The sequence below is a fragment of the Panthera pardus genome, unplaced genomic scaffold (genome assembly GCF_024362965.1).
Source record: "Panthera pardus isolate Hobbes unplaced genomic scaffold, ASM2436296v1 HiC_scaffold_13, whole genome shotgun sequence".
NCBI lineage: Eukaryota > Metazoa > Chordata > Mammalia > Carnivora > Felidae > Panthera > Panthera pardus.
Window position 1 is genome coordinate 140854588 of NW_026526688.1, and position 16878 is coordinate 140871465.

General features: G+C 36.6%; 1 protein-coding gene across 1 annotated transcript in view; it reads right to left on the reverse strand.

Annotated features, from left to right (window-relative positions):
* BMP2K (BMP2 inducible kinase) overlaps positions 1–16878 on the reverse strand; it is a 130840-nt gene that overhangs the window by 77735 nt on the left and 36227 nt on the right. Inside the window, exon 2 of the mRNA XM_019466561.2 lies at positions 433–551. Within this exon, the coding sequence (XP_019322106.2) occupies positions 433–551 (119 nt within the window). The remainder of the gene's footprint in view (positions 1–432; positions 552–16878) is intronic.

Consider the following 16878-nt stretch of genomic DNA (forward strand, 5'->3'; position numbering starts at 1 on the left):
TCAGGACAGTGGCTTCTTTTTGGATGAGAACAGTATAGTGATATGGCTAGGAAGGAATCCACCAAAGGCTTCAACTGTACCTGTAAGATTTTAATTCTTAAGCTGGATAGTGCATAAACTGATATTCATCACATAATTCTCTAAATGTTTCTATTCTCACAACATTCCATAATTAAAATATATTTTAAAAGACGGTGGGGGAGAAGAAGTAGAGTAGTTTGCCCATCAAACTACAATAAGGAAGCAAGGAAAAAGGAGAGGAAGGGACTGGCTATATTTAGCCTTAAGTGTGTCTATAAAGAATGCATTTCAAAGGTTTTCTAGATGCACATAAACCAATAAGCAGCTTGCCAAAAAAGCTGGTTAATGTTTTAGTGCAAAACCAAAAGAAAATACACCAAATTCTTACAATGGAATTACTCTTTCACTTACCATAATTGTAATTTCCCTTTTACAAATGTTGAGGTCTGGCATGTTATTGACATACATTCTCTTCAATGCATGGCGGATTCCACCATGTGTCCGCACCAGAAAAACCGTGGAGAATCCACCTAGAAGAACAAGTATCGATTAATTAAAAAGACTCAGAAACTGCTATCAAATCATGGAATATCACTGGGGAGCTTAATCTCAGTGGGAAACAAACTGTACACAAGACAAAAATAACAGTAAGCAATCATTTTATTAGATTAAAAACAAAACACTGGCTTCTTATGCTAATCACAAAGGAATACATAGAGAATAACATTCATCTCAAATGAATATGCTTCTCTAAGGGTGCCTGCATGGCTCAGTCAGTTAAGAATCCTACTTCAGCTCAGGTCATGATCTTGCAGTTCATAAGTTCTGCCCCTCCCCCACTCGTTCTCCGTCTTTCTCTCTCCCAAAAATGAATAAACTTCAAAAAAAAAAAAAAAACAGAATATGCTTCCTTTTAAAAGTTAAAATACTAAAATTCCATTTTGCCTGGGAATAGCTCTTACATAATACGTGGAAAATGTCACAACATAACTGTATTACTATATACTTTGGCACATACTAGGACTGCCTACCCACTAGCCTCCCCCTCTCTGTGATAACAAAACACTGATGTTATTTGAAACATCAACAGGATCAGATGGGTGGGTCCCTCTCCAGTTCCAGGGGATGAACCAACATTGTTGTAAGGCGATTAATGGGAATCTCATTTCCTGTTGTCAGTAACTGATTTAGGATGGGACATGTAACAAATTTTGCCATGGGACATAGGGAAAATTTGCTGGGGATTTTAGGGAAAGACTGTCCACCCAGAAAAAAAAAGAGAGAGAGACTTGTGAAGAAGCCCATGCTCTTCCTTTGGCTTTTGGATTTTGTGGTATATGAATATGATTGTTTAGACCTACTGCAGCTATCTGTGGCAATGGCAGAAAAAAGGATCAGAGAAAAAATGACCCAGAACACTGACATAGTTAGGCTACTGAGTTAGACAACTCTAGAACTACCTCCTTCCAGAACTCTTATAATATATAAATGTCCTCATTATCTATGTCACAGTTATATGGACAGTCTGTTAACTGAACTTGAGAAAGCAAATCTGAAACACATTGCTAGGTATTCTAAAGAACAATTACTTCCATCACATCTAAGCAAAGACTTCTACCTGACGTTTTTAAAACCCATCTTGGGGGGCGCCTGGGTGGCTCAGTCGGTTAAGCGTCCGACTTCAACTCAGGTCACGATCTCGCGGTCCGTGAGTTCGAGCCCCGCGTCGGGCTCTGGGCTGACGGCTCAGAGCCTGGAACCTGCTTCCGATTCTGTGTCTCCCTCTCTCTCAGCCCCTCCCCCGTTCATGCTCTGCCTCTCTCTGTCTCAAAAATAAATAAACGTTTAAAAAAAAAAAAAAAAAAAAACCCATCTTGGTATAAAGATTACTGCGTTGTTTAATGTAGCTTAAAACAAAAAATGGTGCGTCACTTTTACCAATTTGATAGGCCTTATAAAGCACATCCTGAGCAATGATACAGCACCTGCACTCTGATTCAATGCAAATCAGTGAAAGGAAAAGCAAACTATTGGGGATAAAATGGTAGGGGGAAAAGAGCTCTTAAGACACTCCAGAATCAGTATGAATTCAATCCAGGGTCTCCATATCCCCAAATGTAGTTACAGGAAACTGTAAGTCTCCCACCTTCTAGATTTGGGTTTCTACATATATATACAATGTAGGAGAAATAAAATCAACCAACCCACAAGGCAGTTATCAGGAGAGAAAAAGGCGGTATTTGGGAAAGATATTTCAGGTAAAAGCTCTAACAGTGCAAGGTGTTTTTGTTTTTTTAAGTTCACTTAGCATTGATTTCAGATGCAAACATTAACAAATTAGTAGCACTAATAAAGTGCTAAACTACTCAAATTTTATGAAAAAAATTAAAGAAAATGCTAAAAGTTAGATCTAGACATGGAAGTAGTATGAGTATAGATCAAGATAAATCATTTAAACAGCATTTGTTTTTAGATATTTATCTAGAGATTACCCTAGAACAATGCTTCCCAAACATAGCTATACATAAGAATTGCCTGGTGAGCTGGTAAGAGAGACAGAGAGAAAGAGAGAGAATGAATTTATCTTTAATGGTTTTCCAAGTTCTGACCACAAGTCTGAATCAGAAAGCCTCAGTCAGGCCTAGTAAATATACTGCTAAAAATCCCCCAGCTCATTTTATTCTTCTACCTCTGTTTATGTTCTTATGAATATATAATATTATAAAATATAAAAATATAAAATATAAATATATAAAATAATATAAAAATATAAAATAATATAAAATAATATAATTATATAAATAATATAAATAAAATATATAATAATATAAATAAGTTATTAACCAGGGGGTGGAGAGTAGTCTCCCAGCTGTTTCTGATATACAACCTTGTTAAGTATCCACTGAACCAGAGAAAAAGTTCCTAGACAAATCATGGATCCTATATATCCATTCTCAACCACCCACAAAACAAAGTAAATTTATGCCAATGAATTAGCAAAATTAGGGAAAAACACATTAAGTTTTCTTCATAAAACCCTTGTTCCTAAAAGCTAGTTTGTTAATTTTATTCACCCAAAATTAGACATAGATCTGAGCAAATGTTTTCTAACTTTCTAACATCAACTGTGGATTTATACCTAAACAAGGTAAACAATGGTCATGAATAGTGCCTGCTTTGAGAAAAGGAATAATTTATTTGTATTTCTCCAAATACTGTATTTTCCAGCATTTTCTGATTATTTATAAGCTAATATTATTTCTGTTGGAATAATGCATGTACTAGGAAGTAACTAACTAGTTAAAACATTATAGTAACTCAAGAGAGGAGTATCATCTGCTTGCCACCAACCCATATCTACCAAATGCTTCAACACATATTTTTCCTCCAAGAAGTCTTTCATGACCAATCCAATTCATGCTCATCACTTCCTCAGAATTTTTATCTAGTGTTCTGACTATATTATCAAGTACTTCAATTCTCAACTCACTGGATACATATATCACAAGATTACTGGCAGTTACCACAAATTCCACTTATTATATATTTCTATGTCCAATTCAAAATACAGTTCAAGTCCAAGTCAAGGCACAGTTATTAAATTAATTCTATATTTTCAATTCCAAATATGGGACTAGGAGGGTACTATTAACCATTCCATATATTCTCAAAATCCCAAGAAAATAAAAGAACTAATCACAGATACTGGTCTGGCAGAGTAAAGTAGGAAATAAATGTGTATTTATGCAAGCTAAAATTACTACTATCTTTTGTAATCTACAAATCATATAATATAGGCATTCCTTCCAATTTGTGGGTATATATTCTGAAAAGCAATGATTATTAGCCTCCCCATTTTTTTCCAGGGTAGGACATGGGGTTCACATGCTAAAACAATTCCACGGGCTTCCTAACTTAAATATCACCTATTTTGTCCCCAACCCAACACAAAAAATAATCATATTTAAATGAAGGAGTGGCTTTAAGCCAATCTAAATTTGTTTCAATTAGCAGTATTAAAATAATGACAATGTAGCTTGCACTTGACTGAATGCCACCTTGGAAAGCACTGCTCTAGAGATGCCAGGTGCCCTGGGTTAACTGTTTATGAAGGCAGGGATGTGTTTCTACAGACGAACTTTTCCTCCTGATAAACCAGTAGTTATTCCTCCTATTAAGCCATTATTTTTCCATGTTTTCATTTATCTTACTTTTAATTTGCTGATGGTGTATATATGTATTCAGAAATGTATTCAAAAAGATAACATGAAAGAATGAAAACATGAATGATACAACCAGTTTATTTCTTTATCTTCCCTGCACTTCCTCTGATACAGATGTCAATTTACCAACTACAAGTACCCAAAGGAGTAGAAATTCATCAGTAACAAAATAATCCTGAAAACAGGGCTAAGAAGTCCACTGGGTTAAGCAAACAAGAAAGCAGCAAGACCTAGATATTAGATATTAGTTTTATATCGTAGTCAGCCTGAGATAAATCATAATGAACAAGCCTCCATTTGATTTCAAGTGCCAGCCACCCAGGAAATCCTCCAATTACCTTATACTCATTAAGTTTGTTTTTAAGGTAACTTTAATGTAGGTTTTATCCAATAATGTTTATACAAATGTCTGGTTTCAAAACATATATATCCCTATATAAAGTGCAGCGTCTCCTCCCCCCCCCCCCACCTTTTTTTTTTTTTTGGACAAAAACAGAATCCTCGGGGCACCTAGGTGGCTCAGTCAGTTAAGTGTCTGACTTCGGCCCAGGTCATGATCTCACGGTTTGTGGGTTCGAGCCCTGCATCGGGCTCCGTGCTGACAGCTTAGAGCCTAGAACCTGCTTCAGATTCTGTGTCTTCCTCTCTCTCGCCCCTCCCCTCCTCATGTTTTGCCTCTGTCTCTAAAAATAAATAAACGTTGAAAAAAAAAAAATAGAATCCTCTACACGGACTACAGTAACACATGGCTTGACTCATTCTTTTTTAAAAAAAGCTGTATAGTATGCTATACCACGTAAGTATTACAAATTGATCGTCTCCAAACTGTTGGTCATTCAGCTTAGTCTGGCATTCTATTTATCTGTCTTTTGCCATTATGGACAATGAATGCTGCATTAGACAGCCTTGTACAATCATTTTTAAGGACTGGTGTTTTGTTCCTGTAGCACAGATTTCCAAGGAGAGTCTATCAAAGGAAAAATGCATTTCAAATTTGATACTGCCAGATTAAACCCTGAAAGGTTATGGCAACTTCCAGTAGCAACATTAAGAGACAGTTTTCTCACATGCTCACTAGAAGTTACTAAGACATTTAAAAGTTTGCCAACTTGAGAGAAAAAGACTCAGGGCATTGTTATTTCTATCTTGTTTTCCTCTCATTATCAAGGAAACTGAGCATCTTTACTTCTTTTTTGTTGGCCACATATATTCCCTCTTCTGTGACTTGCCTTCCTATCATTGGTTCCTTTTTCTAAAGGGTTACCTTTTTCTTTCAATTGTAGGAAAGCATTATAAAACTCTCTTAACATATGAGGAGTACAAATATTTTCTCCTGGTCTATCATTTGTTCCATTAGGTATGTGGATGGTGTGTTTTTCAAATTTAAAAACACATGTTAAATGTTTTTATGAACAGAAAAAAACAGTATGCAGGGACAGACACCAAGCTTGGCTCAGAATCCTACAATTAAGGGAAGAAGAACAATTTTTCCTTCATTTGCCATTGTAGTGTTGGATGTTATAAGGGGTGTATGTTTTACTGGTAATTGTTAAATAATGTAGAAAACTTATTTTAAGTAAATGAGAAAAGTACTTGTCACCTTAAAACAGAGAAAGGAAAGCCACTGCTACAGGGTAAAAGCAGCATACAAAAGGAAGTCACACAAAGTCAAGAGACTAGCAATTAACTTATGGTGGTCTCAACCTTAGCATTTACCACTGTACTCCTCCATAAATAAAAATAAAGGATCTTTTTAAACTTGTTTTATGTTTGTTTATTTTTTAAAGAGACAGAGCACGAGCAGGGGAGGGGCAGAAAGAGAGGGAGACACAGAATCCGAAGCAGGCTCCAGGCTCCGAGCTGTCAGCACAGAGCCCAATGCAGGGCTTGAACCCACAAACCATGAGATCATGACTTGAGCCGAAGTAGGATGCTTAACCGACTAAGCCACCCAGGTGCCCCAATAAAGGATTTTCAAAGGCATAAATCCGTAAGGTCAAAGAGAATGAAAGAGACAAGACATGTCAACAAAATTTTGGGAAATGAAAAACTTACGGACACATGGTAAAGGATTAAACACAACAGAGAAAGACCACCCAAAGCATTTGATTGGGAGAGGGAGGAAGGATGAGCAAGAAGCAAGCCTAGTCTAATGGCATAAACCTGAAAACCTAAAGAATTACAGGGGCCTTTTGAATGCAATGATGCAATGAGAAAATAAGAAGAATGGCTTAAAGACTTCATAAAAGCGGTCAGACCACTAGATTCCTTACCCCATTCCAACATTATACCCAGGCAGGATGAGTGAAACCAGCAGTAACCTGGGACCCCAAGCACCATTTGGAGGCATGGGGACAGGAGAGGGGAGGGAAAAGTATAGTCCTAAAAATAAGAGAATTAAGTAAAAGTCTACATACTGAAAAGATAATCTCCACCTCAATTCAAGACCACTGTTCAGCTACAAGAACCAGACATACACACATACAGTGCAAACTAATCACCACAGATTAGAGAAGTTCTCTTCTTGGAAACTAGATGGAAGAAAAAAAAAATACAGAAACTGAAATTTGGGAGTCACACAATGAAAACAAAGTAGCTTTCTGACTCATCACACTAAAGTGAAACCCTGAATTAAGAAACCCTTGCAATGTGCACGAACCCCTTTCAATCATCATTTTAAAGAGCCTCACTCTTAAAAAAAACACAAAAAAAATGAAAAATAAAACAACAACAAAAAAATCAGACATCAAAGTTTCATCATTCACAGAAAGCCTCCAACATAAATAAGAGATGAAAAGAAGCAAACAGGAAAAAAGGAACGTTGATGCTGGGAGCTAAAGAAATCATCCAATGAACTTATAAATATTTTCAGAGTGGAGGGAAAATACTGTAGTCATGAAATAAGAGCAGGGTCCTAATAAAGGGACAGGCACAGAATGAGGAATGACTTTTTGCATACTTAGACTAAGGGATCAAAAGAGAAAAAGTTTATAACAGAGAAGCTAGAAGATAAAATTAAGGAAAATTTCCAGAAACTTTCCAGACAAAAAAACTAAGAGAGAAAAGACAGGAACATAAAAGGACCAGTCCAATAGATCTAATATCACAATAATAGAAGTTCCAGAAAGAGAAAAGAGAGAAAATAAAGAAATGTATACCAAAGACGTAACAGACACACATAGAATCCCAAACTTGAAGTACATGAGCTTCCAAAAGTAAAGCACTAACCCAACATATATACAATGGAATATTAGTTATTAAAAAATGAAATCTTGCAATTTGCAACAATATGGATGGATCTAGATGGTATAATGCTAAGTGAATAAGTCAGAGAAAGATAAATACTATATGACTTCACTCATATGCAGAATTTAAGAAACAACACAAAGGAAAAAAAGAGAAAAACAGACTCTTAATGTAGGCAGCAAACTGGTGGTCACCAGAGGAGAAGTGGGTAGGAGGATGAGTGAAATAGGTGAAGAAAATAAAAAATACACTTATCATGGGGCTCCTGAGTGGCTCAGTTGGTTAAGTCCAACTCTTGATTTTGGCTTAGGTCATGATCCCAGCAACATGGGATAGAGCCCTACATCCAGCTCCAAAGTCAGCACAGAGCCTGCTTGGGATTCTCTCTCCCCTTTGGTCTCTGCCCCTCCCCCACTCACAAGAGCACACTCTCTCTCAAAATAAACTTTAAAAAACAAAAAAAGAATACACTTATCATGATGAACACTGAGTAATGTATGGAATTGCTGAATCACTATATTGTACACCTGAAATTAATATAACAATGCACACTAACTATACTGGAATTTTAAAATTTAAATTTAAAAATTAAAAAAAAAGATCCATATCAAGGCTCATCATCATGAAATTCTGAGGTTCAGGATAAACAGAAGATCTAAATGCTACAGAAAAAATTTTTAAATGGTTGCAAATTTACTTTAATAAGGGGTGGCATTAGCCCTATATCTTTATCTGGTCATCTCACAAGCAATATGTAAGCATAATTACGCTCATACTATTTTTAAATGGGCATATTATATACTGATGGCATCATCTTACCAAATACTTCACTGCCTAACTGAAATTAATCTGAAAATTTTTACAGTTGCTTCAATGGTTTTCTATTTCCAAAGCCATCACAGTAAGATAAACACTGTAAGATAACTGAATACGTAATAGTAAGAATGATGCCAATAAATAATAACAAAAATGTCCAGAAGATATGCTAGAATCTACATCTTACTAGTCAATGACCAAAAAAAAACAAACAAAAAAAAAAAACAAAAACAAAAAAAAACCCTAGATATTATACTGTGAGCAAGACTAGGTATTCCAAAATCACCATTTAAAAAAAGAGACTAACCAGAGAAATGAAACAATAGTACTCGATCCTTTATATTAATAACAGACACTACAGGGGATTAGAGGTTTTGAAGCAACAAGCACTGTTACATATAAATGGAAGACATAATACGTGGTATAAGTTAATGAGCACAAAATTATAATTTATTGGATGAATGAATCAATGAATGATGGCAAATTACTCCATTAAATTTTTTTCTTGGAATCCATCATAGCAAGGGAGCAAGGCTTTTGGAGTCAAGATCTGGAATTAAATATTAACTCCAGCATTACTAATTATATGAACATAAGGCATGCTAAGTTCTGAGCCCTAGTTTCCTCATGCATTTGGCAAATATAATAAGATCTCACAGGGTTATTATAAAGAGTGAATGTGATTATATAGGTAAAGTGCCTAATATCACCTACTGCATAAATGGTAGCTGTTATAGTTACTACTATGATCACTATTATGCTACTGTTATTAATACTAGTCCATCTTATGAAGATTTATACTACACATTTTCAAGAATACAAAGAATAGAAATAAACACATGCCTTGATAAACACGCTAATATAAATAAATACAGTTAAGATTCAAAGAGACAATATTTACCTGTATCAACATGCCCCAAATCATTTGTACATCATCCAGGTATAAATAAAATGGCATACATGATTCAAAACCAAAATTAGCTTTGTAAAATAATACTTCTTTTTAAAGGCTTGGAAATTTGCAAAAGTTACAGAAGGCTAAAAATAACCTCCCGCCACCCCCAAACATAATAAACCACCTCTATGTTTTGGTTACTTAAAAGCAGTGTCTAATGGAAATCAACCTATTAGACCACTCAAAATAATATCTAAATGAACCCTTCCTCCATTAATTTTTGGGTAGAAATGTCCTACAAATTATGTTTATTAAAAGCACTTCTCTGACTCTACAAATATGAAAAGCATGAAAAATATATATCTGGACCTTGTCCCCCAGTTCCTGGCACTGAGCTTCAAAACCCTTGGTATTCCCCACAGAAGTGTGTTTGTTATGCTAATCAGGTGATTGGTGGTAGGGCCCCTAGCTACCTTTAGGTTGGAGGCTGGCCCCAGAAAAAACCTACTACATGATTAGAGGGTTAGAACTTTTCAGCCTCCTGGCTCTACTCCCACCCTACCTCCCAACCTCTGAGGAGAAAAGAGAGTTTAGAGACTGAGTTCCATCACACGGCCAGTGATTTAATCAATTGTGTCTATGTAAAGCAGCCTCAAATACTCTGAAGAACAAGGTTCAGAGTGCTTCCTGGTTGGTGAACATACTCACGTATCAGGAAAGTAGCACACTCTGACTCCATGTGGACGGAAGCTCCTGCGCTAACCGACCGACACTTCCGTACCTTGCCTTACGTACCTGGTTGTTCATTTGTATCCTTTATAATAAAATGGTAATCCTAAATAAAACATTTTCCTAAATTCTGTAGATCAGTCTAGCAAATTATCAAATCTGAAGAAGAATCATGGGAAACCCCAAATCTGCAGTCAAGCCAGTCATCAGAAGTGCTGATGGCCCCCCAGGCACCTGAAATAAAGGCAATCTTGTGGGAACGAGCCCTTCAACTTGTGAACTGAAAATCCAACTTGGAAGAAGTTATATAGATATAGAACTACCATTAAATGTTTCTTAGAACGATGGTTCACACCCTAATTCCTTGCCCAAAACACTGAAAGCCACTACTCATTCCCAAAAATGACAGAGACTGTCAATGGAGTGGGGAGGAAAAGGTATCAAAATTGAAAAGTACAAAATTAAAAAGTGACTCAGCAAGAATCATCAATGTATATCAAAATTCAAGATAAAGGCTGATGAGAAATAGAATATTTACATGATGTCAAAGTATCAAAAGGAAAAAAGCTCCTTTATAAGGGAGAAATCTGGGAGTCATAAACAGTCTGCATTGATATTGACATTACGTGCTTCCTGATCTGATGTAATATGAAGTAAACAGCATCACCTACAACTTACTTTTTGTTAAAAACCTTTCTCCCAAAAAATCTTAAGGCCTAACTTCAGCTTACATCACACAGGGGCTGGGCTAGAAATATAAGGAAAATGGTATCAGAGAGAACAATCAGACAAAGTCCAAGATACTGACTCTGGCTAGTTGTCTTATACAATGTTCCATAGGTAGAGTAAAAAAAAATGACGGGGTAGAGTCATTCTAGATTTTAAAAGACATTACAATTAAATGCAATACTCAATCCTTGATTAAATTCTAGTTTTGAAAGAAACCATAAAACGTTTTTGTTGGTGAAAGAAACCACAAAACATTTTTGTTGGTGGTGAACTATTTGAAAGTAAGTAGTAGGTATTGTGTCATTTTACTTACTAGTATCTAATGGGTACTTAAACACATACACGTTCCTAAAATGCATACATTATCCTCTATAACCATCGTACCTCTGTCCCACCTAAGAAAATGAACAATAATTCTTCTGATTCACAGTCATTATTCAAAATTATCCACGTGTGGGGCGCCTGGGTGGCTCAGTCGGTTAAGCGGCCGCCTTCAGCTCAGGTCATGATCTCGCGGTCCGTGAGTTCAAGCCCCGCGTCGGGCTCTGTGCTGACAGCTCAGAGCCTGGAGTCTGTTTCAGATTCTGTGTCTCCCTCTCTCTGACCCTCCCCCGTTCATGCTCTGTCTCTCTCTGTCTCAAAAATAAATAAACGTTAAAAAAAATTTTTTTTTTAAAAACAAAAAACAAAAAAAACACAAAATTATCCACGTGTTTTTAAAAATGTGTAAAGAAAATATTGTAAAATGTTAGTAGTAGTTGAACCTAGATGATGGGCATATGGTTATTCATGATGCAACTCCTTCAAGTTTTCCAAATTATTTTAAATTTTTCATGATAAAGTTGGAAGAAAAAGAACAAGAAACACAGGTAATTCCACACCTAATTCCCCAGGTAATTCTCCTCCCCCTTGCCATCTGACAACCCCACCACCACCACTGAGAATTATTATTTTACAAGAAAGACACTGCTGCTGATCATCCAGACTCACAACTTCCCCAAAGACACCATAAGTCTCTTGCCACAGAAAATGTTTATGGTATCCTAGATACCTACAGCTCCAACATCACACACACAAGCACTTCATGTTTATGAAAGACTGGGCTTTAGTAGCGTTTACTCCTATCAAGTTTGTTTTCCTAGGGAATGGAAGAAGAAAGACGGATGGATAAAATTACATGTGGTGTTTCTGTATGTTGTATATCACCATACATCATGCAAATCAACAAGACAGAGGAAATACCAAGCTGTCAGCAACTTCTGGTTTCAACCACTGCCAAAGAAAACAATGTCATTTGAAAACTATCTTCAAGATAAGTGGAACAGGCACTTGTTTTGCTGTGGGATTCGAGCCAGAAGAATGATCCTCCTACTCAATGACCACTGTCCTGTGATACATCAGAGTTTCATTACTGTAGGTTAAGGCAATGACTCCAGAAGTTTCTTTTAAAAGTGAAAATACTCCTAAAGAGGATTACTAACTTAAATTCTTGCCAAAGTTATCTTATCAGTAAGTGCTATCTAGTACAAAGCAATGAAACAATGAATCAGATACATGTGATTAGGCAGGGAATGGGGGGAGGAGGAGGAGGAGTTGGAAAAAGAAAAAAAGGCAAAAGCACAGCATTCACAGAACCCTGACAATATACACAGCATTTCTAAGTACATTATCTTATTTACCACTCATAACATCAGGAGGCATTTTAACTGATACTCTCATTGTACAGATGATGAATAAAGCGAACACTGAGAAAGAAGGTGAGCAGCTAGTCCAATAACTCAGAGCTCATAAAATGGAGCCAACCACAAGTCTTTTACCCCCAGAAACCGCACATTCTAATGCTTTTTACATGCACATCTGTCCTTGTTAGTTATGTCAGAAGAAAAGTCTAGCTACATCATTACAAATGGGAGGATCTAGGAAAACTATTAAAATTGAGGAGGAACAAAACAAAAATGGAAATCAAGAGAAGATAATGTCTTCCCCACTCCCAGAATTTTCTTCTTGATAGAACCTCAATTAATTGGCAATATTCCTTATAGAGAAGAGGCCTTAGGTCAAAACCATGTTTGATTTGGACTGCACAGTGCCTTAGGAGAGTGTGATACTTCAGATGATAATCTAGATTTTTCCGTTTCCCTTTACATAACTCGGAAAAAATAAACAGTGGGTCCTCATTCGTATACGATATCCATCAGATGGACGTGTCAGTTGCTTTACCCTTTACACATGGCATGTGTTCTATAGTGCATCTGAACTCCCATCTCCACATTCCCTGGTCCCAATTCATTCTTACCTTATCTGCCTGGCCTGTGCAGGCATAGGTATCTGAGTTTGCAACCCCTACAACAAGAACGTCTAAAGATGTATCCACAATATTTACACTTGTTACACTCATTCAATGCTTCTCTCCTCACCTGGGTGTGAGTTCCATCAGAACAGAGGCTATGTACACCTTGTCTGTCACAGTATCATCAATGTTCCGAGTGCCACCGTGTCTGGCACTCAAATATTTCAGTGAATGAATGACTTAACATTAATAAAATGGTTCTTCTGAAAGTAGTTATAACTGATAAGCTACAACTGCTACATCGATCTATGAATAAAAAGCGATTAATCATTTTCTGTTGTTGTTCATCATACTTCTAATACACACCCTAAATTCTGAAAACAGGATTTTACTTCTTTACCATATAAATCACTCATTCACCCATTCAACATATACATTACCTGCTCATAAGGTGCCAAGTACTGTACTGGATGCCAGAAACAAAACTCACTACAAAAAAATTCAGAGAAACCCTCTTTCCCTTTGTGAGCTTACATTCTAGAGTGACTGAAACAAGATAAACAAGTAAAATATACACTATATATATATATATGTGTGTATATATATATATATATATATATGTACACACACACACACATAAATAATGTATTAGTAGTACATTCTGAGAAGAAGGAAATTAAGTGGAGATGAACACACTAGAACATTTTGTTGGGGGAGAAGGGGGAGGTCAACATGTTTAATCTAGATGCATGGGGATGGCCTGGGATGACTCTGAGTAAAGATGGAAAGTGAGGAAATGAGCCATATGGATATTGGGACACGTGCAGTCTGGGCAGAGAAAACAGGATGTGCAATGGCCCTAAGACAGGGAGCCTGGCCAAATGAACAAAAAGACATAACAAAAAAAGGATTCAAAGAAATAAAAGAGAGCCAGACCATGCAGGGTCTTATATATGGATTAGAGTAAAGACCTGGCTTTCATTCCAAATAAAATGAGAAGCCACTAGAGGGTTCTGAGTAGATCAGTGACATGACTGACTGAATTCATATTTTAATATGACAACTCCGGCTACCGTGTGGGGGATTAGACTGAAGGCAAGATGGGAATTAAGAAAGCCAGTTACCAGGCTGCACCACAGTAATTCTGTTGAAAGATCACAGTGGTTCTGAAAAAGGCAGTGGGAAGAACGAGAAATGAAAAAATTCTAGATACACTTTGAACGTAGAGCAGACAGGATTTCTTGACAGCCTGGATGTGAGATATGAGAAAAAGAGGAGTTAAGAAAGACTTCAAGACTTCTGTACTGAGAAACTGAAAGGATGAAATCACCATTAGATGGGATGGTGAAGACTGTACTGGAAAATAATTTAACATGGGAGTCTCATTTCTGCATATCTTATAAGCAGAGGCACTAACACTGCCTCTGTTTTGGACTCTCTTTTCGAGATTGCACAGGTAACAGCTTTAGAAAACACAGTCAGTATATCCCTCGGAAACAAAGCGCAGTTTTGTACGCTGGCAGGCACAATAAAGATAATAATGTGTCCCCTCTATCCTCTCTAGGGCAGACTTAATGCACATTATCAAAAATTCCGGTTCCCTGAACTCAGGATTCCTCTCCTGTAATGCAATCCACTGTATGCACAGGCGTCACCTGGGACCTATGACATGGCCCATAGCCCCGTGGGAACTAAGGCTCTGGGAACTGGAGTAAATGCTCAAACTCTGGCTGCAGCTCTTGCTGTAATCAAATCCTTTGTCTCATTTCTTCTGACAGCATCCATGTAACTATGGCAGACTAACCTGTCAGCTTACAAGTAGAATAAAATCACAAACTCTTAACAATTCTTGACAAACAAGGAAGGTTTGGGGCAGAATATCAAGAACACAGTTTGGACACAGTAAGTCAGAGATGTCTTTTGGACATTCAATTGGAGATATGGAATTGGCAATTAGATTTCCAAATGTGAAATCCAGAGAAGAGATAAAAGCAAGAGATACCTTATTTATCCTTATTTATACCTGAGTTTTTTGTTTTGTTTTGTTTTAATCTTTTGTCATTATTTACACCCACAATGAGAAAGGACAGTTTTGTTCCTGTATCCCCCCCCCCCAAAATATCATTATTTAATGGGGCGCCTGGGTAGCTCAGTTGGTTGAGCATCTGACTCTTGATTTCAGCTCAGGTCATGATCCCAGGGTTATGCGACTGAGCCCTGTGTTGGGCTCTCTCTGCCCCTCTCTCCCACTTACACACCCTCTTTCTAAAATTTAAAAATATATATATTATTTAATAATAGTAAAGCATTGTTACATTTGTTAACCAGGATGTTCTAAAATCAGTAATCATTTATAAACTTTTTATGTGTTCCTGGTGGATATGAAGATTAATAAAATATTACCACCATAATCATATATCAAGAGCCTTAAAATATTCATACTTTGCCTCATGCTTTTATTTATAAAATTCTATCATAAGGAAATTATTAGTGAAGATGCAGAAACCTGTACTTCTATCAAAATGCAAATAACTAGGCAAATAATATCACATGGGATTGCATTTTGCATAGGCATTACAAAAATGTCAATATAACTATAACATGTAATACACTATATACAAAATAATCTTAGTTGGCTTTAGGTACGGCTGAATTCAGGACACCAAGTTTCTGTCTTTCAACCAATAAAATTCCCTTTTTGGTCAACTAATTTGAGATGGGTTCCTTTTGTTTGCAGTTCAGAATCCTAAAGAAGCATCAACTACATTAGTCACTGGATCAGGCCTTGGAAGCTAACCATTCATTTCATAAGCTTATTTCCATAGGAATGCAAATATCATGAATTCCTCCTTAAGTGAGAACTATGTATTTAAAATGTTTCTAAGTTAGAAATTTAGAAAGCAAAATTAATGATTTAGCATTATGATACTCTTATCTTTGGAGTATTAGGAAACAGCAAAATAAAGTGGGTCAATACCATACAGATAGATCCCTATAATGCTTAATACCACTTTGGGATCCACTTTAGAAAACTAAAGGGAAGACAGTATGTATCTGCATATACCCAGACACTCAAATATGAATACTGTCACCAAAGTTACTGACACAGATCATTGCCATAATTTAACTCTCTCACACTTCTGCTTGAAACAGACTGCAGAAACCATCATAAATTCTTTTCAATAATTACACCATGGTAACTTTCCCACTTCTTGAGACTGGACAGAATTACAAAAACAGTTATAAGTTATCCCTAAACAAGTCAACTAAATAAAGACAGAAAACAAAGTTTTTGATGGGATTCAAAGGTTTGGGGGGAAAAAAGTATACGGAAACCAGTATATGACAGACCAATAACTCTGTGTATTTTTACAAAATGGCCCTGAGATTTCTTAAATGTCTTCCAAAATGTGTTATAAGAAATGTCTTCATCTAGGGCACCTGAGTGGTTCAGTCAGCTAAGCACCTGGCTCTGGCTCAGGTCATGATCTCACGGTCCATGGGTTTGAGCCCCACGTCGGGCTCTGTGCTGACAGCTCAGAGCCTGGAGCCTGCTTTGGATTCTCTGTCTCCCTCTCTCTCTCTGCCCCTACCCAGCTTATTCTCTTTCAGAAATAATAAATGAATAAACTTTAAGAAAAATTTTTTTTCAAAAAAAGTAGTCTCAAATATTCTGCAATCTAGTAGAAGATATAGATAAACAAATAAAGTACCATAACAAGTGAAGTAAAAGAGTTATGTTCAAGGTATATGGAAACAAAAAGAAGTTGTATATGTGGGAAAACCAGAAAAGGTGCCACTGAAAAAGTAACATATAAGCTGAATCTTGGAAGAATGTATAGTAGTTTCCAAAGAGGTAAAATATGGGGGAAAAAAACAAGTGTAAAAATATCAGAGGAAGGGTACTTCCAAAGCAGGAAATTAAGAGC